Source organism: Numenius arquata, chromosome 7, assembly GCF_964106895.1.
Source record: "Numenius arquata chromosome 7, bNumArq3.hap1.1, whole genome shotgun sequence".
NCBI classification, from domain to species: Eukaryota; Metazoa; Chordata; class Aves; order Charadriiformes; family Scolopacidae; genus Numenius; species Numenius arquata.
In genome coordinates this window covers 6,373,807-6,395,475 of record NC_133582.1, presented here as the reverse complement: position 1 = coordinate 6,395,475, position 21,669 = coordinate 6,373,807, and the positions used below count along the sequence as shown (strand labels likewise).

The 21,669-nt window shown below is 46.4% G+C and overlaps 1 protein-coding gene across 3 annotated transcripts in view; it reads left to right on the top strand.

Annotated features, from left to right (window-relative positions):
- The window catches only part of LOC141466921 (gamma-aminobutyric acid receptor subunit rho-1), a 29,564-nt gene extending 10,139 nt beyond the window's left edge, over positions 1–19,425 (top strand). The window contains exons 2-11 of one of the 3 annotated variants that reach the window (XM_074151079.1): positions 3,520–3,573; positions 3,805–3,807; positions 5,682–5,788; positions 7,135–7,202; positions 10,822–11,045; positions 14,636–14,718; positions 15,942–16,082; positions 16,521–16,673; positions 17,969–18,165; positions 19,138–19,425. In XM_074151079.1, coding sequence (XP_074007180.1) covers positions 3,520–3,573; positions 3,805–3,807; positions 5,682–5,788; positions 7,135–7,202; positions 10,822–11,045; positions 14,636–14,718; positions 15,942–16,082; positions 16,521–16,673; positions 17,969–18,165; positions 19,138–19,425 — 1,318 coding nt within the window. The remainder of the gene's footprint in view (positions 1–3,519; positions 3,574–3,804; positions 3,808–5,681; positions 5,789–7,134; positions 7,203–10,821; positions 11,046–14,635; positions 14,719–15,941; positions 16,083–16,520; positions 16,674–17,968; positions 18,166–19,137) is intronic. The other 2 variants (XM_074151081.1, XM_074151082.1) reach the window with 2 other exon arrangements.
- Positions 19,426–21,669: the final 2,244 nt, after the last annotated feature.

Sequence of the window (21,669 nt, the reverse complement as noted above, 5' to 3'; positions counted from 1 at the left end):
TAACCAAAGGACAGAGATTATGCCACAGCCACATCTCAGCAACATTTCCTGAGGCAGGATCTGTTCTGACATCTCTTCTCTGATCTGCCATGCTCTTTGCAGACCTAAGAATATTGTAAGGGATGGAGAGAAGAGACTGTCCCAGAATTTAATGAAATCTGATAACATTAATAATAATGTTAGTGTTAGCCCAATCTGCCAAACTCACCAGCACCATTCCTCGAGGATGCCACCCCTTGGACCCAGGAAAGACGATGTGAACCTGGGTCCATTACTTCAGCAACACACTTTCACTTTTCTCTTGAGGAAGATACATCGGATCTTGCTTTTTCCTGAAGAACTGAAACTGTATTTTGATTTAACTCCTCAAGGAAGAAATGTTCTCAGATCCTAATGAGATTATCCTAATAACAGTGTAAAATAGGTCACTATATTGCCTGCTGTAGAGAAAAGAACGTATGCTTTATAGGTGGGAAGTGTATGCTGCATAAGTAATTACAAACTGAAATGCTAAGATGGGTAGTGGCTTCTCTCACATTTGTTGTGGTTGCTTCCAAAAGCTCTTATTTCAAAGATGAAGAATACTGTGGGTTTTCTGGCACACACTGAAAGTGTGGACCTGACACTCCTCTGGCACATGTCCTGTGAAGCTGGGCATTCGGAAATGTTTGCTGGGACATTCAGATGTCACGGTTGGACTGTGTCTTCTGAAAATCAGACATGGTTATCCCTAACTCTGCAACCCTTTTTTGCTGTGTTGGAGGGACTACAAGTGCTGTAGTGAATCTTTTTTAAAAGGTGCTTTTTTTAAAAAAAAAAAAAAAGAGTAACTGATTTTTTCCTTGTGTCTGTAGTGATAGTAATGAAAATCTGGTTTTGCTGACTTTTTTTTCCCTAGCTATCCTAAACTTCAGTTGCTTCATTTTCCCCCCTGCCCCAGCAAGCCTCAACCTTTGGGGCAGAGACATTTGATGATCCCTTGAAGCAGTGGGGGGATCTGGGGGAACAATGATGCCTTTGGAGAGGTTACATCACCCCAGGAGCCATCAGGAGGGGCTTGAGAGCTACTCTAGCAATGTCACAGGGAGCACTGGGAATAAATGCCACTCTGCTCCAATTGTTGCTTTTTCACGAAGCATCCCAGTGAGCTTCATGAGCCTTGAAATGCCTTTCGGCACTGTAACTCTTAGGAGATAAATATTGACATTGGGGAAAAAAAAAAAAAAAGAAAAAAAAAAAAGGTTGTTCATTATTCAGTATATTTTACCTTAGGAGTTATCGGTTAGTTTTAAAGACAGCCTGTCACCCCTGTGAAGGCAGGAGCAATACTGTCACACTGTGTGGCCACCGTGGCAAACAGTCACACTGAGCAATTTGTGAGCAATATCTGGACTGAATCTCTGGAGTGTGGCTGTCTGCCACAAAATGCTCAGCAACAGCAGACGTGTGAGGGGCAGCCGTAGCAGCTTGCCATCAATCCACAGCCCGAAGGGGCAGGCTAATGGGGTCCCGTGATGGAGCTGCCATTGATCACTTAGCCAGCAGAGCACTCCCCAGGAACTGGACCAGAAAAGCTATTTATTGAGTGGAAAGAAATGGGGCTTCAAATCGCAGTAACTGGGGAATGATCGGCAACAGGTAAAAATGTTTTGCTGCCACAGGAGGAGGCAGGGAAGTGAGGGAGGCTCGGTAACATCAGAGCTGTGACAAGGGGAATGGAACTGGCAAAAGAAGTGAAGGTGCTAAACTAAAGCACAAATGAATACAGTTCCCTTGCTCCATGTGGTGGGTAGAGCATGGGGGACATTTTATGCTGGTTTGCAATAAGGAAATAAAGTTTAGTTTAGAGGGAGCAGAGAATTTCCTGGAAGAAATACGAGGAACCACCCAGGGCTCCTGGGTGCAGAAGAGAGGGAGGATTCGGCCACAAATCCTTGACGGCCATGCCTTGAAGGCTCTCTCTACAGGCAGGATAGGGCCAGGGCCCACATGAAGTATTAGATAAGCTCTACAAAGAAAAATGAAAATTAGAAATTGCAAGAACATGGCCTGCTTCATCCCTGTTTGAATACCAGCATTATTCCTGAACAGCCAAGAGTTTACTAGGGCACTTTAAAGTCATGTAAGTAGGTCAGCTTGTCGCCAGAATCTGCTTATCCCCAAAACATGTGAAATTACTTCCTGACAGCCAGCAGATGAGAAGCAGGCAGCAGCGAGACACGTCAGCGGCAGCCCAAGGGCGTTTCGACAAGGCAGAAGACTCCAGAAAGTGCATTTTGCATCTGCAAGTGCATTTTGCTGCATGATGCCCAGGTCCAGAGAAGCTGCTCCTTGCAATAGCAATGGTGCTGCATGGCCCGAGGCTCCCCCAAATAGTGGTCTGCCAGTGGGCTTATTCCCAGCCCTCCTCTGGGAAGCACAGAGCAGATCCTGGGAAAAAAAAACAGTCCCACTTGGTCAACTCTTTGCTTCAGGGCAAGTCAGTGATACATCCGTGCGCCCACCCCTTATCTGGGCAATGTGGAGGTTCTCCGCTTCCCTGTGGCAGCAAAAAGTTGAATTTCCCTCCAACACTATCAGCTTTCAGACAATTCCCAGCCCAAGGGAAAAAGCGTCCTGTGAGGCTTGGGGTTTGGCCACCACTCACCAAAGGGATGATGGCTCTTGGGCGGTGACGCTTGTTATTGCAAAAGGTGTTTTGCCTCTGCAAACCTCTACAGAGGGATTTGAAATGTCTGTTAATGGGCAAAAAGTCTCATTAATAGAGGTGATGAGTTAGAGTTTGTTACAGAGAGAAGCTAGTTTTTTTAACTTCTAATTAAAGGCAAGTTAGAACTGTTAAATGTTTAAAATGTTACTTTTGCACAAGCTGGCACTTACATTGCTAAAAGCAATATTATTTTCTTTAATGATCAAATAAAATATCGGCCAAACACCTGAGAGGAGCTTTCTTGACAGCCAGCTGGGACACAGTATGAAACCAGAAACAAATATTTCCACAGGTTGTTTTTTTTTTTTACTTTACTTTCCCCTTGCCCCCTTCCCCCCTTCCCTGGCATACTTTGAAAAGGTTTTCTTCTCATGAAAACACCCAGCTGCCTGTGGTGAGTAGATGTAATGGCTGGCAGAGGCCTCCGGGCAGCCTGCCTTGGCCTGTGCAACATGGCCTCTCTCCAGAGCCCCTCATGGCGCCGGCCATGGCTGCGGAAGGAGGGAGGTGAGCCGCCTGCCTGCCTCCTTTGCCAAGGCGCTCAAAACCTGTGGTGTCCCACCTCACAAAAACCATCACTCCCCTCCTTTCGCCCTGTCCTGGCCACAAGCCCCGCTGGCACCCCCGCCTGTGCACCCTCCGCCATGCCCAGCCTGACTCCAGCCTCCGGCAAACAGGTACGAGCCATTTCGCGTGTGTGACAGGAGGTAACGCCGCGGGGACCCGGGGCTTCCCGCCTCGCTTCCCTCACAATGTCCTCACCCACCTGCCCTGTCTCAGCTCTCCCTTTTCCTGTCGTTTCCATGCAGCCGGCCACAGCGGCAGAGAAGGGAGGCCCACGGCGAGGCGCACAAGCAAGGCAGGTAGGCAAAACCCTCTGGCCCCTGCCCCGCCAGATGTGTCCCCATGGCCGGGCTGAGGCTGTGGCAGGGGAAGGGGACGCCATTCGAGCATGGCAGTCTTTAGGTAGGAGTCGGGCCATTAGCGGGATCCAGTGGGTCCCAGAGGAGGCCGCGTTGCCTGACACCTTGTGGAGGTGGCCATTTTCCACAGCCCCCCAGGCTGCATGGATTATGTCACCCATAATGCGCAAGCAGGTGCCTTCCCTTCAAGCGTCCTTTCTGCAGAGCTGAGCTCCCCTCCACAGGGCCACAGGGTCTCCATCCCACCGCTCATCCTTCCCTCTGCCACTGCCAGGGAGAAAGCGTCTTTCCGAGCATGGTCAAGCCTTTCTGAGCACGGTCAAAGCCTTCCACCAACTGTGGAAGGTTTTGCCAGTGACCTGCTAATATCACTCCCCCATCTCAGCCAGGTGAGATGGATGCTTTAATGATGGACGCTCACAATGCCACAGGTCTTTCAGAGGGTCCTTTTAAAGGAGAAGCAGGGGCCAATTTTTAAAATACCTGAGGGATAATTCGTGTCTAGAAGAACTCACTGATGGAGGCAGACGACTTGCCACTCCTAGAAATTATTAAACTGAGACTGAGCATCTTTCTAAGATACTCTGTAGTCAAATAAAGCTCTGGGTTTGAGAGAGGAGTCACTGATAACACCACTGGTCTCTATTAGGAGATTGTTGTATTGGCTTCTCATGGCACAACTGCCCACAAGTGTGTGAGAGGTACATCATGGCTAAGCAGTCTCATTTAGGAGGAGCTTTATCTCAGGACCAGATTCCCTATCAGTTTTCTTTGTTGTCCTATTTTCCTTTAATCTATTTCCGACTTGTCCTATGTATATTCATAGATTCATAGATTCATAGATTGGTCCAGGCTGGAAGGGACCTCCAAAGGTCATCTAGTCCGACCTCCCCGCAGTCAGCAGGGACACCTCCTACTAGACCAGGTTGCCCAGGGCCTCGTCGAGCTTCACCTTGAATATCTCAAGGGAAGGGGCCTCAACCACCTCCCTGGGCAACCTGTTCCAGTGTTCCACCACCCTTACGGTAAAGAATTTTTTCCTAATATCCAATCTAAATCTCCCCTTCTCCAGCTTAAAACCATTGCCCCTCGTCCTGTCGCTGCAGGCCTTTGTAAACAGATCCTCCCCAGCCTTCCTGTAGGCCCCCCTCAGGTACTGGAAGGCCGCTATGAGGTCTCCCCGGAGCCTCCTTCAGACAAGGAGACATATATTCAGACAAGTGCCTCTGAATGTACCATCTTTTCTCAAACCGAGAACCAGCAAAACCTTTCCTCCTGTTTTTGAGCCCCCCTGCTGCCCAAGCGGCTGGTGTGTGGGCAGCAAAGCTTCACCTACATGATGGGGCAACTGAGGAGCTGCTGCCACCATCATCCCAGCCGAAGCACTGGAGTGCTGAACAGCATTTTGCATCTTGGATGTGGAGGAGGAGCAGAGCATCCTCTGCCCAGCTTTTGATGCAACTCTAGCAGCTTCTGGAATGACCCTCCCAGGCTCTTTAATTCTCAGAGACCTCCCAGGTCTTTAATGCTCCTTTTTATCCTCGTTAGAAATCTGGGGCAGGAACTAATCATTTTATCCCAAGTTAGGGGATGGCCTGCCTCCTGGCCTAGTTCCCAGCCTGTCTCCATTTTGTTTCTGGGCAACAGCCAGTAGCTTATTTGATATATTTTTTCCCCTAATTCTTGGCCTCATGCCCTGTCATAACTCAATGTCAGAAATGCCCCTTCCCACTGCTTCCATTTCCCCACTTATCCACACACAACTATTCCTCCAGCCCACACTTTTGAATGATTGTCTCCAAACTGTGCTATAAGCAGAGATAATTTTACAGTGGCAAAAAGTCACCAAACAAATGTTTTCTTAGTGCCAGAATTGTCACAGGTGCCTGAGCTGTATGTTGAGTGCAGGAATCATTTTTTAATGACACGCTGCCAACAACTGCAAGCAATCACACGACTATGGTCTAAGGGGTAATGGAGCGAAGTGGGCACATACTTTCCACAGGCACTGCCTAGGACTCATAGCTGTGCTTCTCTCTTCCTGGTAGCCCAATCCTAAAACGAAGCCCTGACATCACCAAATCTCCCCTGACAAAGTCAGAGCAGTTGCTGCGAATAGACGACCACGACTTCAGCATGAGACCAGGTTTTGGAGGTATGAAATGTGCACATTTGTCACTGGTCCTGTTTTACACTGTCGCTCCTTTATACTGTAACGTGTAGTCAGGCAAACAAGCAGATTGACAAACAAAGCCTTTTCTGTCTCTAATGGTTGTTGTTTTGTGTCGTGAATTCATGACATGCTCTCAGGGATATGGGTGCAATGAAATAGCCATCTTCCTCAAACGAGCGAATAGCTTAGTCAAAGGCATGGAAATGTGATTACAGGCAATATAATATTCCTGGTATTCAGCAACACTTTCTTCTGATAAAAATCTGCAAATACACCTTATGTTTATTCCCAGATGATGGGGAAATCCTAAGATTTGGTCTTACTATGGTGATGTGTGTGCATAATCAAATCACGTATGACGCTTACTGACCCAGCCACTTCATTTATAACCCAAAAGAAAATCATTTGACTACCGTGTGTTAATGCTTGCTCCCAGTTTTGTGGCTGTGTGCTAGAGCAACCTAAGCTTTCACGGAAATGGATGAAGAACACATTTTCTTTCAGCCCATCGGATTAGAGAATGTTGTAATTTATCTACCCTTTCTGGCTGACAGATGGTCATTCAAATCCAGGATACCATTATATACTCTGATGGAAGATTTTATTGCTAAATGCTCAATATACCAAATACCAGCATGTTCAATTAATTTAAAAAGGTTTCAGTTTCATAGCAGTCTGCTAATGTGAGCACTATTTATCTTGACAGACCTCCTGTGCTGTAATTGCCAGAGGTATGTGAGGGGCTAGTCAAAGCCTGGAGGAGGAAAAAAAGATCGAAACCTCTGTTACAGGGGGTCACAGCCCAACCCTTTCCCTTGGGAGCCCCAGGCTCAGTGGCACATACCTGTGTCCTGTAATGCATCCTCTTCCCTCAGCCCGTCCTTTCCACAGCCGAGCACTGAGTGTTGTGAAAGCCAAGTATGTGGAGTAGCTCTCAGGGATGTTGTTAGCCTGAGAGGTGAGCAGAAGTGAGGGAAAAATTTGGAGTAACCCTCCCACATCCCCTTAACTGCACTGCTGCTGCTCTCCATATGGAGAATGGGTGCCCTGGACCCAAGTGCTAGAGACAGGGCTTTTAAAATTTGAAGGAACGTGTGTAGGATGACACAATAAAAAGAGAAAGTCAGTAACAGGTCAGTCTCAGTGCTGATTTTGATTGTTATTAGGAGGTTTTTGTTATGAATTCCGATTGTTTCTATTTTCAATTAGTTTACTCATGTTTCTATTTCTGAACATCTATTTTTATCTCTACGATATGAAAGTCAGAGGATTACTTTGTCTCACCACATTTATACTTTCTCAACTTTTTTTTTTTTTTTTTCCTCCAGGCCCTGCTATTCCTGTTGGGGTGGATGTCCAGGTTGAAAGTCTGGACAGCATTTCTGAGGTGGACATGGTAAGAGTCACAGAAGGGCTAAGGTCCGATGGGACCTCTGGAGACCATCTAGCCCAAGCCCCTGCTGGGAGCAAGGCTGGCTAGAGCAGGCTGCCTGGGTTTGTGTCTGTGGGGTTTGAATACCCCCGAGGATGGACACTCCACAGCCTCTGGAAGGCAGATTTGGGTTTGATCTGAATCTATCGACAATTTCTTCTATTGACTTCATGCTACCATTTCATCTCCCTTGAAGCAGAAGGAAGAAATCTGACAGTTTCTTTTCTCTAGGGCAAAATGACACAACGCTGCCAAGACTGTCCCAAAGGATTTGGGTTTTTACATTTTCTTAAGACGTAGTAACATGTTTAAAAGCTCCGAGGAGACCAATTAACATGTTAGTTTTAAGGCACTTTGATATATTGACCAGTTCTGGGGTGGTCAGGGGCCAGGTAGCTCCCAACTAGAAGCCATGTAGGCACCCTAAGAGCAACACTGGTTCAGACTGGTAAGTCCTGCTCTCGACAGGGCAGCCAGAATGAGCTCAGAAGGCAGAAGCTTCTCCAGAACTTGCCTTTGGTGCGTTAGCAGTTGTATCACCCCTGCTGTGTGCCGGGGACCAGCATAAGGCTCTGTTGGTCCTTCCTGTATCTTCACACTGATGCTGAAGCAGGATTTCAGGGGCATGTAGGACTAGTACTGGTGCTCTGCACAGGCTAAATTCCTTACTAAGTCCCTGTCCTTTGTTTCCTACAGTATAATTAGTAATGTGAAAACGATCAGTTTTCAAGCGCTCTCAAAGCAGTGCAGATCTTGATGATTTTTGCTGGTGGGGCTTTTTTCATCACAAAACACTGCTGAAAGTAAAGGATGATTTCTGCAGGAGATTTTCCACGGGGAGATTTTCCACGGGAAGATTTTCCATGCATACATGGCCGGTAAACATCAGCCTGTGCAGGAGAGCAGGAGCACAGAAGGGGAACGGGAGATCGCCCTGCTTGTACGTTGCAAGACCTACTCCAATTTTATTCACCCTTTTAAAACCCAGAGCTTGTCAGACCTGCCCTGTCAGAGCATCCCCAGAGTCTCTCAGCAGCTCAGCTTTTGCTTGGGAAGAGAATAAAATAAAATAAATCACAGCCCAATGCAGAATACTTTCTGAGAAAGCTCCAGCTTTTCTCTGTGCTCCTAATTAACAGCTGCAGGGTTAAAGAGACTGCACCCAACCTCCTCCCATGTCTAAGCCGGGAACATGGCTGTGTGGCAGCGCAGCTGGTGTTCACCAGCCACTGTGGTTGCACTCCAGGCTCGTCTCACTGCAGCTACTCCAGCTTTTGAGAGCTGTACTGAGGCACATCAGGCTGTACATTCTCCCTAGCCTTGGGGAGCCTTCCAGTTGTGTGTCCCCCCCACTTCTCTGGTGATCTTCCACCCTGAGGGCCCTCTGTGGGAACTCCAAGGTTTTGCCTCTCCTGGGCTGGTGCCAGCCCTTCTTGTCGAGGAGAAAGCTTGTGAAGGTGCCCAGAGGGCCCCTGAAAAGCTTTGGGACTTGAAAGCAAAGGGAAAGAATTTAACGTTGAGGATTTTAAAATAAGAAAAAACTAAACCCACTCATTTTTTAAGCAAGCATTATGATTTTGAACATCTTCCCCTGGTTTTTGAATACTGCCCCTGCTCTTCATGTAACATCGTGCTGCAACACTCAGCAACATGGGAAAAGCACTGAATGGCCTCGGGTAAAAAAAAAACATTCAGGGTCAGTTTTGGATGTTTGCAGAATAATGATAGAGAAGACTTTATATTGTCAGAATCAATCCTTTTTAACTTGTGCAGCTTTATAGGAAAGGGCCATGGTGCTTTGCAAGATCGTTACTTGCTTTTTAAATGAAGAGACATCAGTGACAGAGACTCGACTAAATTTAAGCTTGCGGAGTTAGATAATATCAGTCTTTCCTTTTTTTCTCCTACTTTCCAACTGTTTGCAAGAAAGTGGTAAAAAATAGAGGACATTATAAAACTTCATTAGGATGTCACAAATCAGATTCTTTTTGTCCAATTAATTTAAAAATTTATGACTATCTATTATGGGCCACTGACCCTGGAATTAACAGAGCTTTTGCATGCTGTGTGGGGCAGCTCTTTTATCTGGAGGAAAGATGGGAAGAAGGAAAAACCAGATTGTTACCCAGGATTGGAAATTCATTTGCAAACATAACAGGAGAGCTAATAGTGTCTCTGAGAAACAGACCAAAAGAAGAGCGAGATATTATATGGTTGTTGCTTGAGGCATTTTCAGATGATGCATTGTAAAATACTGTGGTTACTTTAATAGTCTAAAACTAGTATTAATAAATCTTTCCTAATGAAAGCTGACAATACTTGGGTTTTTTTCCACAGCAACCATAAATATAACATTATGCAAAAAAGTGAGGCATTTTCTTCTTGCTGAAGAACAAATGTCTGTCAATTTATTACTGTTTAAAGGACACATTGACACACAGGAGTCAATGTAAAATGTTTCCCAGAACGATCTTTCAATTTGGATACAGGGAAAAGATGTTAAAGAGCACTCTAGGATGGATCAAATGAAAAAGAAGAAATTATGTGGTCAGCGGCTTTGGGAGCTTCTGTTGAGCTTCAGAGCTTCTGTCCTTGTTTGAGGACCACGACAAATTCAGATGCGATATTAAGCACTTCCAAGAATATATTGGCTTCTAGTATAATAATAGCACAAACTGCAATTAGCAAATTACTTCAACTGAAAAAAAGACTACAGAGACCCCATATTTCAAAATGCTTGGAAATTGTGGGAAAAAAAATTCAAATGTCAAATAGTTTTTTTAAAAAAAAGACCCTAAACCCATCTGACTTCCTCTACCCCAAACACCAGGGCAGGTTGGCCAGTCTTAGACACTTCCCTTAGTTTATGGGCGATATATTATGCTACACTCTAAGAGATCATGCTTCTAAACACTTGTGAGTGAGCTTACCTTCACATATGTGAGGGCTTCCTTTGAAATAAAGAAGGCGGCAAACCCAAGTGTACATGCCTCTGGGTCTGACTCCAAATACCACAGAGCTCAAAGAGAAGGAGCATGCCTCAGATACAAGAATAAAATATGTGGGGAGAAAGAGAAAAAAAAAATCCCTATTTTAGTCACATTGCGAGTCAAAAAGATTTCAGTGGCTGTGCTGGAGGAAGAGCTCCCACTCTCCCACGCTTTTCCAGCTGCCTGGGGGAAGGCAGTTGCCAGAGCAGTGTGAAGGGCAATGCAGGCAGCAAACACTTCTTCACCGATGGCTCCAGAAACACAGCATCATATGGTTGGGGGATTAAGTGGTTGGCAGCACTCTCACCTACCGCTGCCTCGGCATATCTGCCTTGTAGTCCCTCGCAGACACCAAAATGCGACATTTGCATTTCAGAGGTAGATTCACCACCTGGATGGCCTCTGATTTCTGAACCCAGTAAGTCAGTCTGACCTGAGGAATAGACAAGCTGCAGCCGCTCGTGTCCACTGCAGCTCGGGGAGTGGATGTGCCTTCAGGAATGGTGCTTTGCAGCTTGTGGTTTGTCCCAGAGAGGAGAAATCACTGCTATGCCGATAAAGTGTAAGTTGTGACACAAGCCTGTTTGTTGCAGGACTTCACCATGACGCTTTATCTGAGGCACTACTGGAAAGACGAGAGGCTGTCCTTCCCCAGCACCAACAACCAAAGCATGACCTTTGACGGCAGGCTGGTGAAGAAGATCTGGGTCCCCGACATGTTCTTTGTCCACTCCAAGCGTTCCTTCATCCACGACACCACCACTGACAACGTCATGCTGCGGGTCCAGCCAGATGGGAAGGTACTTTATAGCCTCAGGTAAAGCTGCATTCCGTCAATGAGAGCTATTAGTGGAGAGAGAGAGAAAGCCGTTTAATTGATTCCCATATTGTGGTTTTGCATGACCTCGTACTGAAAAAAAAACCATAAAAAAGAATGAATGTGCTGACTATCCACCAACATCTGAGTCCCTGTGCAAGTTCATTAAGTGCCTGTCGCAGGAAGCCAATTTCTGTGCCAAATTTGGTGATTCCACCGGTGTCTTTCCACTTTGCGTGCATGGTTAGCCCCTGCTCCTGCTCTTGGGAAGCTGTGGCCAGAGGTGGCAGTCCCTTGGGGCAGCCCACCGGGGACCAGTGGGCTGCAGTCCCTGCCAGGCACTGCTGAAGAGGCAAGGTACAATCTAAGGAATTTGCAACCTATGGAAATTTGCAAATTGTGCAAATTCTATTCTTGTAGGTAATTATGAAGAAGAATAAATTACACTGAGTGCAACTTTAGCTCTACGATAAGCAACAAAACAGATGGAACACCCTTCAGCAGATGAAGTGACAAGCTTCAGAGCAAGGGTATATAGTTCCTGGTGGCTCACATGGATGGCTAGGGCAACCCAAACACTTGACTTCAACTCCTCCTGCTTTTTGCTCACATTTCATGTGAAATACATGAAAGCTCCCTGAAGGGGACATTTTTGGTAAACTTTGTTTTGTCCTCTAGTTTGAGGGGTGATCCCAGCCCTGGCTTTCTCCCTTATTTTCCAACTGCTCGATCAGATTTGAGAGGAACATTGCTGAGCTATGCCTGAGCATTATTAAACCAGGATATTTTTTCTTTTTAATAACTAACACTTTCATACTTGGAGATGCTAAGTGAGGAGCGTCAGTCAATCTCCAAAAGCAACTTAAATCGGTGCTTCTGTTTTTCTTGGCTGCAGATCCATCCAGTTAGAAAATAAGTATTGCCAAATGACCCATAAAAACCTATTAGAGAGGAAATTGCTGTACGATATTCTGATGCAAGAATGTCGACATCACCTCCACAGCAATGAAATAGCAAAATACATGACAAACAAACAAAGCAACAGATGATAATGTGTTCTAAAGGACAAAAAAGAAGGAAAATCTGACTGATAGGAGGTCAGTATCAGCAAGATGCATAGATTTAACTCATGATAAGGTTGCAGAACACATTGCTTGGGAAGGCTGTGGGGGGTCTTTAAGGGCATGTTAGACAGTGACCTTAGGAGTGGCAGAGGTAGAGCTGAGCCTGCCATGAGGTGAGGAGATCAACTTCTCAGCTTGCCGAGGTGTTTTACGACTTTATGAAAGGACGGAAAGCAAAGCAATTCTTGATTCCCTGTGGCATATCAGTTTGACAAGAGTTTTCTTGTTCTCTGATATTTTAATCTTACTGTTCATTGACATCCACAGCCTGAATAGTGTCTACCTTCTTGTTATTAAAGCTTTTTCTTCACTCAGCATATTAGACAAGGTTCAAGTGGTCCTTAGGCCATTGCAAAGTTTGCTCGGGTCCTCAGTACAATAAAAAAAGGACAATAAAATGACATAATGTTCAGCTATAGCATGCATGCCTATACACTCTTTCATTTAGCTGATAGCAACCATCTGTGTTGCAAGCATTTATGGTTGTCTGAAGAAGATAGGAACAGAAGAATATCAAACTACTCAGATCCTGCCATGCACAGTCTCCTACTTAAACAATTGTCCTGTACAAAATGGTGGCAAATGTCTTGAATAGCAAATTGACAGAGTTTCATTATTTTATTCAGTAGCGACTGCAGGTTGGAGTGCTTTACGAATGCAGGGATAGTATGAATGCTGGTCTTGCCTTAAGAGCAAGCAGGTCATTCCTGCCTGCCTGCCCTTGCTGAATGCCTTTGCCTGTAGATTATATTTTTCATTGGTGTCTGCCTTTTTAAGGTTCTTTCTTTGCCAGATTTTGTCTTCTCTTGTCTTGGAAACCACTGTAGGCCTCACTGGCACCTAAACAGCAAATCTGAGCCAAGCACTTTCACTCAAAGACTAAATCCAGACAGGAAAGCAACACCAATGGGAAACCACACATGCAGAAGGAGTAACATAAGAGACTGCATCTTGTTTTTATCACTATGTGACAGATGTCTGTCTACCATTAGCTCTGCTATAATTCATTAATTCTTTCCCCATTATGATTTATACTTCTATTTTCATTTACTTCCCTAGAGTTCAAGCCAGTTGAGCCAAGATTTATGGATGCTTCCCGTCCAAACACAAAATTAGGCTATTAAAGATGAGATAATCAGACTATAGCAAGACCAGAGCTTTTGATTGATGAGGCAGAGCATTTCAGTGGTCTCTTGTTGCACACCAGCTCCAGCCCTAACACGAGGCACTGCCTGTGCCCTCTGGTGGCTGATACCCAGGTGTGATCACTGGGTTCTCATTGAGCAGCTGGAAATTCAGCAGGCTGGCCTGTATCAAGAGCAGTATCATTGAGCAGCTGGGCATTGAGCAGCTGGCCTGTATCAAGAACAGTGTAGTGAGTAGGACCCGAGAGGTGATCGTCCCCCTGTACTCGGCACTGGTGAGACCCCACCTCGAGTACTGCGTCCAGCTTTGGGCCCCCTACCACAGGAAAGACATTGAGGTGCTGGAGCAGGTCCAGAGAAGGGCAACGAAGCTGGTGAGGGGTCTGGAGCACAAGTCTTACGAAGAGAGGCTGAGGGAGCTGGGGTTGTTCAGTCTGGGGAAGAGGAGACTGAGGGGAGACCTTATTGCTCTCTACAAGTACCTGAAAGGAGGCTGTAGAGAGGCGGGGGTCGGTCTCTTCTCCCAAGTTACAGATGATAGGACAAGAGGCAATGGCCTCAAGTTGCGCCAGGGGAAGTTCAGGTTAGATATTAGGAAATATTTCTTTACTGAAAGGGTTGTCAGGCATTGGAATGGGCTGCCCAGGGAGGTGGTTGAGGCACCATCCCTGGAGGTATTCAAGAGAGGAGTTGACATAGTGCTTGGGAATATGGATTAGTGTTGGGTGGTGTGGTGGTGTGTGTGTGGGTTGCGTGTGTGGTGGTTTTTGTTTTTGTTTTTTTGTGTTGTGTTTGTTTGTTTTGTTTTTTTGTTTTTTGTTTTTTGTTTTTTTTTTTTTCATTGGTTGGACTAGATGATCTTAAAAGGTCCCTTCCAACCTCTGTGATTCTGTGATTCTGTGAAATTCGCAGTACGTGGAGAAATCACCTGCATCCCTCATGGCACGAGGATGGCTTTGATAAATGTAAATTATTTTATCATACAAAGCACCTGTTGAGGGCACAGATCTCTGCAGAGAGAAGTTTGCTGACAGTCAAAGAGGAAAAAGTGCCCTCGCTGCTCTTTCCCATTTTCGTCTCTTATTTTTTGTCATCTAGTAACAATTTGTGGTGGTCTAATTTTCCAGTCATCTTTTCTAACACCAGTTTGCTGAAGAAATGGCGTTAAGTGGAATGGCTTTAGCTGAATGGAAGGTATTTATTTTCAGTGGTTTGTTACTGCCCAGATGGTTACTTAATAAAATATGAAACTTGCAGCTTTACTATTTTTCAGTCACGTAAAAATACAAGTTTTTAACAGGATGGTCTTTATTACTCCTAGAGTTACAGTAACAGCAATGTGCAACATGGATTTTAGTCGCTTTCCCCTGGACACACAGACATGTTCCCTGGAGATTGAAAGCTGTAAGTAAAGCGGAGACATAGGGGAGCTGAGGGCAGCACCCCATGGGCACCCAAACTTGTTTAATTAGATCAATAATTATACCAATTATACCAATAATGAAACTGCTGCTACGTTCATGGAAGCTCTGACCAAAGCAGAATTCAACACTAAAAAATTTCCTGCCCGTATTTTTTTTCACTAGAAGTAGATGATGTTTCCAACGACATGGTGTTTTTAAACACCAGCTGTGAGGGTTGTCTCGCCAGTGTCCCCGAAAGCCAGCCAGGCTGCCCCACTGCCACCCTGTCCCCAGAGGACCCCAAGCTGCTTGCCTGCAGGTTGTCTGTCCCCAGCAGCACCTGCTTGCCCGGGTGCCGTCAAGCACATAAATAAATGGCCCTGTGCCCCTCACCTGCATCATCTGCTCATCTGCGGTGTAGGAACCGTGACGGGGCAGTGACATTAATCACCTTCCTCTTACATTTCTTATACCTATGACAGATAAATCCAGCTTATACCCACATGTAGCTCCTTTGTCCCAAGTATGTCACACATGAATTGACTGGATTTCATACAGAGACATTTTAAACTTTTAGCTTTTTAGGAGGTTTTTTTTTACTTCTCCTTCTTAAGCTTACAATAAGGAATTATAATCTTAATTCTGTTTTAATATATTGATGTGTGATTTTTTTCTCCCTCTCTGGGAATAGTTGTTACTAAATCCCATCTGAAAGGATTAATATTACTATATTTCCACATCTATTAAAAAAACCAAGACCTCTAATTTTCATGTGTGCATCACAGGCAGAAAGTTTACCCAAGAATTTGTCCTCCCACATACCTCAGACTGTTAATAGCCTGTTCCTCCCATTACCCCAAGCAGGGTTTTTCCTCTAAGTCTCCTTTCCTTTGCTTCTGATTTTAGGATGACTAGAAGGGACAGTTTTTCAAGTTCTGATGGGTTACCTGAAGCATGGGTTATGTGTACAAAATTACGATTAGAGAAACAGAAGGGTTTATGAATAGCACCAGGCATCAGGCCTGAGGCCTGTGACAATGAGCCAGTCCCCTCCTTGCCACAACCATACCCCCCGTCAGCACGGCTCTCAGCGGGGCGGTGGCATTTGACGTTTTCAGCCAGGTCGCCAAAGATAGCCTGGAGGGTGTGTGGGCTCACCCTGGGCTGTGGGTGCGACAGCAGCTGGCTCAGTGCGCTGCACCGAGGTTTGCTCTGCTTCCCTAGATGCCTACACCGAAGACGACCTCATGCTCTACTGGAAGAATGGGAACGATTCCCTAAAAACAGATGAGAGGATATCACTCTCCCAGTTCCTGATCCAGGAGTTTCACACCACCACAAAACTCGCCTTTTACAGCAGCACAGGTGGGTACTGACGTGCTTGCCAGAGAGCGGGCTGGGGGAAGAAGGGGTGCAAACTGTTCCTCTCAACCTTGGCCATGGAGGATTGTCCATTGGGAGGTCTCCTTGCAGCCCATCAGACCTGCCTCTCTTCCATGCCGAGGCTGCTGTCCCAGACACAGACTTCTACCTTGATGGTTATGTAGTTTTGACAGGCCATCCCTCTGGCTCAGCTCTCTGGGTGCACAGGTTATTTTATCTTCTCTGGACGATAAGGTTCTGAGAAGTTCTTTGACTTTGATGGCTGGTTCAGTAAGGAGTCTTTTCTCTTAACTGTGGTCATTACCTGCATTTTTCTAAAAGCAAATGAGGGGCTATTCCCCTGATGCAACACCACTTTATCTGAAAGTATGATGTTTGATGTTGAAGTGACTTCTCTTTCTCCTTCTCTCTGTTATACAGGGTGGTACAATCGCCTCTACATAAACTTCACTTTACGCCGACACATCTTCTTCTTCCTGCTCCAAACCTACTTCCCTGCCACCCTCATGGTGATGTTGTCTTGGGTGTCTTTCTGGATCGACCGCCGAGCAGTTCCTGCCAGAGTCCCTTTAGGTAAAAACAAACTTGTAGCCCACAGACAGACCTAAGAGACAATTGCTGCAACTGTGGCCTTGACCATCAAGACACAATCCCCTGTGCCATGTGCTGCCCTCACGTTGCCCTGTGGCATGGAAATCAGCTGTGTCACATGTGTCCGAAGTGTCAGTATCCTTCAGAGACTTCAGTGAGGGAGAAGGTGAAAATTGGTATTAGGAGCCCTGACAAAACTTTGGGTTTATTGAGTTTTGCTAGAGGAGGGAGGGTGGGGGTAACACAGTCAGCTGAGCTGTGCTGTTCAACTTGTTACATGAGGTTACAGCGCAACAGGAGGGATTTAGCTTCCCCTTTTGCAGCATCTTTCAGACAGATGAAGCCATATGTTGAAGGAGTCACTATGGGAACAGAGCTATGATATGGACATAAATCCTCTTCTAAAGCAGATGTTTTGCCCTTAGCAAAGTGCCGTTTGTGGTTTTGAGCCCGACCTTGCTTCTGCTTATTCCAGGCAACGCACCTCGGGATTTTATTTATTGTTAAAATCATATTCCTCAGTGGAGAGGATATATGGAGGCAACGGGGCAGTTCTCCATGTCTGTGTTTAGAAACACAGAGCCAGGATAACACCGAACTACAGGTGCTGTAGAGCTCATTGTGCTCACCCATGGTGTAACGTGGGGCAGCATTGCCCTGTGGGGCCCCATTAGTCTCTGCTCTTGCTCTGGGGAAGGTGTGAGAGCCAGCTGGTGACTTCCATGACTTCCAATGAAGCAGGACTTCCCGGGAACAGATGGAAAACACAGGCCTGGGGAAACTGGTGGAAGCAGCAGCAGCAGATGGGCTTTGCTTGTGCCCATCCTGGTGGAGGGGTTGAAATAGAAGCTGAGATACTCAGATCATAGAGTCATAGAATATGTTGAGTTGGAAGGGACCGATAAGGATCATCAAGTTCAACTCAATGTATTTTTACCCCTCCAGGGACTATCCTGAGCCTGGAGGTGGAGTGCAGCCAGCACGGAGTCAGAGTGCTGTTGCCTGGCCGTGGGGTGGGAGACTGGTGGTGTGGTGAGGAACCAGGCTAGAAACACCCCGAGGCCAGAACTAGAGCTGTTTTCACCAAAAAGACAAGAAAAGCCCAGTTAGAAATGAGGGCTGCCTGGACAGTGAAACCCGTTGCTCAAACGGGTAAAAAACAATACTGCAAGGTAAATCCAGATGTCAGGAAATTGTAACAACAGCTGTATTTGTGATGAAAAGTCTGGTTTGAAAGTGTCTTACCGTCTCTGCTGTCTCTGCTGGTGTATTCCCAGGGATAACCACCGTGCTGACCATGTCCACGATCATCACCGGGGTGAACGCCTCCATGCCTCGTGTCTCCTACATCAAAGCAGTGGACATTTACCTGTGGGTCAGTTTTGTGTTTGTCTTCCTCTCGGTGCTGGAATACGCGGCAGTGAATTACCTGACGACGGTGCAAGAGCGAAAAGAGAGGAAACTGCGCGACAAGGTGAGGTTTTTCTATCTCCAATGCAGCTTTATGCCCTTGGGAAAAGGTCTGGCAAATGTCTGGAAGCGTTCAAAAGTTTGCAACTCCAGAGTGCTGCGCTCAGCTGCCCGGGGAGAAACCAGTGCCTGTAAAAAGAGGCATTCCAGGCTATAAAGATTTGCTACAGCCGAGCCACTTCCAGACTCTTTCTTCAGAGTCTGAGGACGCTCACTCCCTCTACATATAGTCCTCCACTGCCTGTACGTTAGGATTTTATTCTCAGGTTGCCCAGGGAAGCTGTGGCTGCCCCATCCCTGGAGGGGTTCAAGGCCAGGCTGGATGGGGCTTTGAGCAACCTGCTCTAGTGGAGGTGTCCCTGCCCATGGCAGGGGGGTTGGAACTCAATGATCTTCAAGGTCCCTTCCAACTCTAATCATTCTATGATTTTACGATTTTACCTTTAAATGTTTTTTTATACTGAATATCCAAACCTGTGAATAGCACCAGATGGATACCGCGTTTTGGGCTTCAGATGACACGGCAGACATCCCCCACCTTTCTCCAGGCACACTCTAAACTTACACAACGGTCCGAACTTCCCCTTTCTGCCTTCGTTACGTTAAATTATAACCACCCACAATTTCAGCCTAAGCTCTTTTCTTCAAACGGGCCAAGCCTCATACGTTCCTCCTTGTGGTTCCCCTCTGCCCTCTTCTCTGATTGTCTCAGCTTGGAGGCTGAGAGGTCCAATGACCTTAAGCCAGAAAAGCTTTTCCACAGACAGCCCCGCTCTGCGCTGCGTCTTGCAGACGTGGAAACGGAGAAGGAAAAAGCTGCTGCCCAGCTCCATCCTCCCTCTCTCTCCCTTTTGCATCCCAGCAGCCTGGATTCCCCGGGCTTGTCCCCTCCTTTGCTTTTGTCAGGAGAAAAAAGGGATGTCTGCGTAGATCCAGACACAACTCAACCCCACCCTGCGCTTCCCTGTGTCCGCAGCTTCCCTGTGCGTGCAGCCTGCCTCAGCCGCGGCCCATGATGATGGACGGCAGCTTCAACGACGGGGACGTGAGCGAACTGGGACACTACGTGTCGGAGAACGGAGACAAACAGGACCGAATGATGGTGCAGCTGGCGCTGGGGTCGGAGAGGGGCTCGGGCAGGAGGAAAAACCAGAGATACGTCAGCATGCGGATCGACACCCACGCCATCGACAAGTACTCCAGGATAATATTCCCTGGTGCATACATTCTATTTAATTTGATATACTGGTCCATTTTTTCATAAATCTAGGTAAGTTCTGTAGTCACAGAGCATTGTGACGTTAAAAGAAAGTACCGGCTCACAGGCTAACAGAGAGAAAATGGAGAATTGTTTTAATTAGAAGGAAGATTGATACATTTTTTTCAGGATTTTTTAAAATTAGATGCAACTCATCTGTGGCATAAATAATTGTGCAAGTTTCACATTTCAGCAAAATATAGGATATACAATCTAAAATTTTATACTTATTTAAAGCTGTGCTACGTTCCTTCTTGTGCCTCACAGGCCACCGTAAACTATTTTAACAAGTGACTATAATCGCCATAATTGCTTATACATGGTGCATCCTCCGTTCTGCGCCCCTGAGATCCTGATTCTCTGCACATCCATCTCTCCAACTCAAACAAACTTATCACATATGATACCAATAAATAGAAAGAATATGCAAATACTCGCGTGTTTGCGGGACGAGGTCAGAAACGGTCATTATAAACACAAAATATCCTCGCTTTGGCGGAGTCATTGCCAGCTAAGGCTCGCTTACGCCGCTAAACGCGTGCTGCCGGCTCGGCACTGGCAGGTCCATCTAGGAGCACTGTCAGATTTGTGATCGTATTTAAAACCAAGAAACCTTTCCAAGCTGTTTTGACTCTCTTTTTAAAACATGACTTGCAATGCACACTTGCTAAGGAATGAACGAGAGCTGGACTTTCTGCGACGCTAACCAAATCCTCCGGGAAACACAGGAGTTCTCCTTCTTTGGGTCGGTGGGAGTTTTGCTGCTGAATTTCCTGGGAGAGAACACAGGTTTCTCGACAAAATGATCCAGTGAAAACAATCGGGTGTCTACAAAAAGACTAAAGCTGCTATAGGAGACGCCACTTCTCTCTGAGTCTGAGACAGTCTGGGCATTACTGGTCTGTACAGCCTGAGAACCTGCTGCAGCCTGTAACTTCTCATCCCTGCTGAAGCCACCAGTAACTGCACTGGTCCATCCATTTTTAGTACACGCATAATGGAAAGGTGCTCCACAGGTAACGCAGCAGTTGTCAGGACTTCATATCTGAGTTACTATGGATACCACGCCAAAAACTTTGGAATGAAGTACAAAGGAGCTTCCACCCTAAGGGAGCAGCTCCGTTACAGACCCTGGTACATCTGACCAACTCGGCTGCCCCCGGCGCCCTGCAGCCCCCCCTGCTCTCAGGGCAGGCTCAGCACCTCCCAGGGCAGGAGCCAGAGTACACAGCTGGAGCTGGGGACAACCGGCGTGAAGTCCCAACCCTCCATCACAGCCTCTTACAGAGCAGCCAAGCCAGCGTAAATGCTCCACATGGAAAAGGCAAAATCTGTACCGTAGAACTAACAAAATATTTCAGGAAAGCAACGGTTGGTGGAATCAGGGGCCTTTACAATAACGGGAGCACCAAAGGTGTCTCAGAAAGCGTGGTCCTTCCGTTGCTCTGCTGTCACCCGCATCCACACAGGGCGTGGGGGTGACAGGACTTTAAACACACGCATGATTTTGCACACAGTTACGAAATTCATCACTCCCTGCACAGCAGACGCTGTTGTCTTCTACAGGTGTAGCTGCTCCGAGAATCAGACCAAAGCAGTTGTGTTTCCGAAAGGAAAGAGAATATTCTGACACGGAATCTGCCCTGGACTGGCTGACGTGCCGCTCTGTGCTTAACGCTCGTGACACGGACATGGCAGTTGTCGGAGCAGTGCCGGTTGTGGCTTTAATTTCCTGTGTAAATAAACACCACGCGAACACACCCAGCGTTCCTTCCAACTGCTCAAATCACGACCTGCAAAACTACCCACGCTCATCTCGCACCTACAGCCTACGCCCCACAGGTAAAGGCAACGAAACCACAACAGCTCAAATCATTAACAGACACCCCCCACGTAAGATCGTTTCGTTACTCATTTCGACACAGTTTGTTGTGGTTTTTTTTTTCCACATACACACATTTTCTTAGCTTGGTTTTATCAAGTTTCCTTCCTATCATATTATTTTCCGGTGATGTTTTTTCAAAAGATTAAAAAAAAAAAAAAATCAAAATACATATTTTCTTAAACCATAAACATTTCAGTCAAACGAAGGGAGAAAGGTGATCCCGGCAAAAGCAGATGAAAGGCTGGCCACCCTCCCTTATCCCGATGGCACCTTCCCCCACAAATAGCTCCAAGGTTTCTTGGGCACCACTGGCACAGGAACGTATTTAGATTCTCCGTGTTGTAAAGAACCCATTTATTTCTACA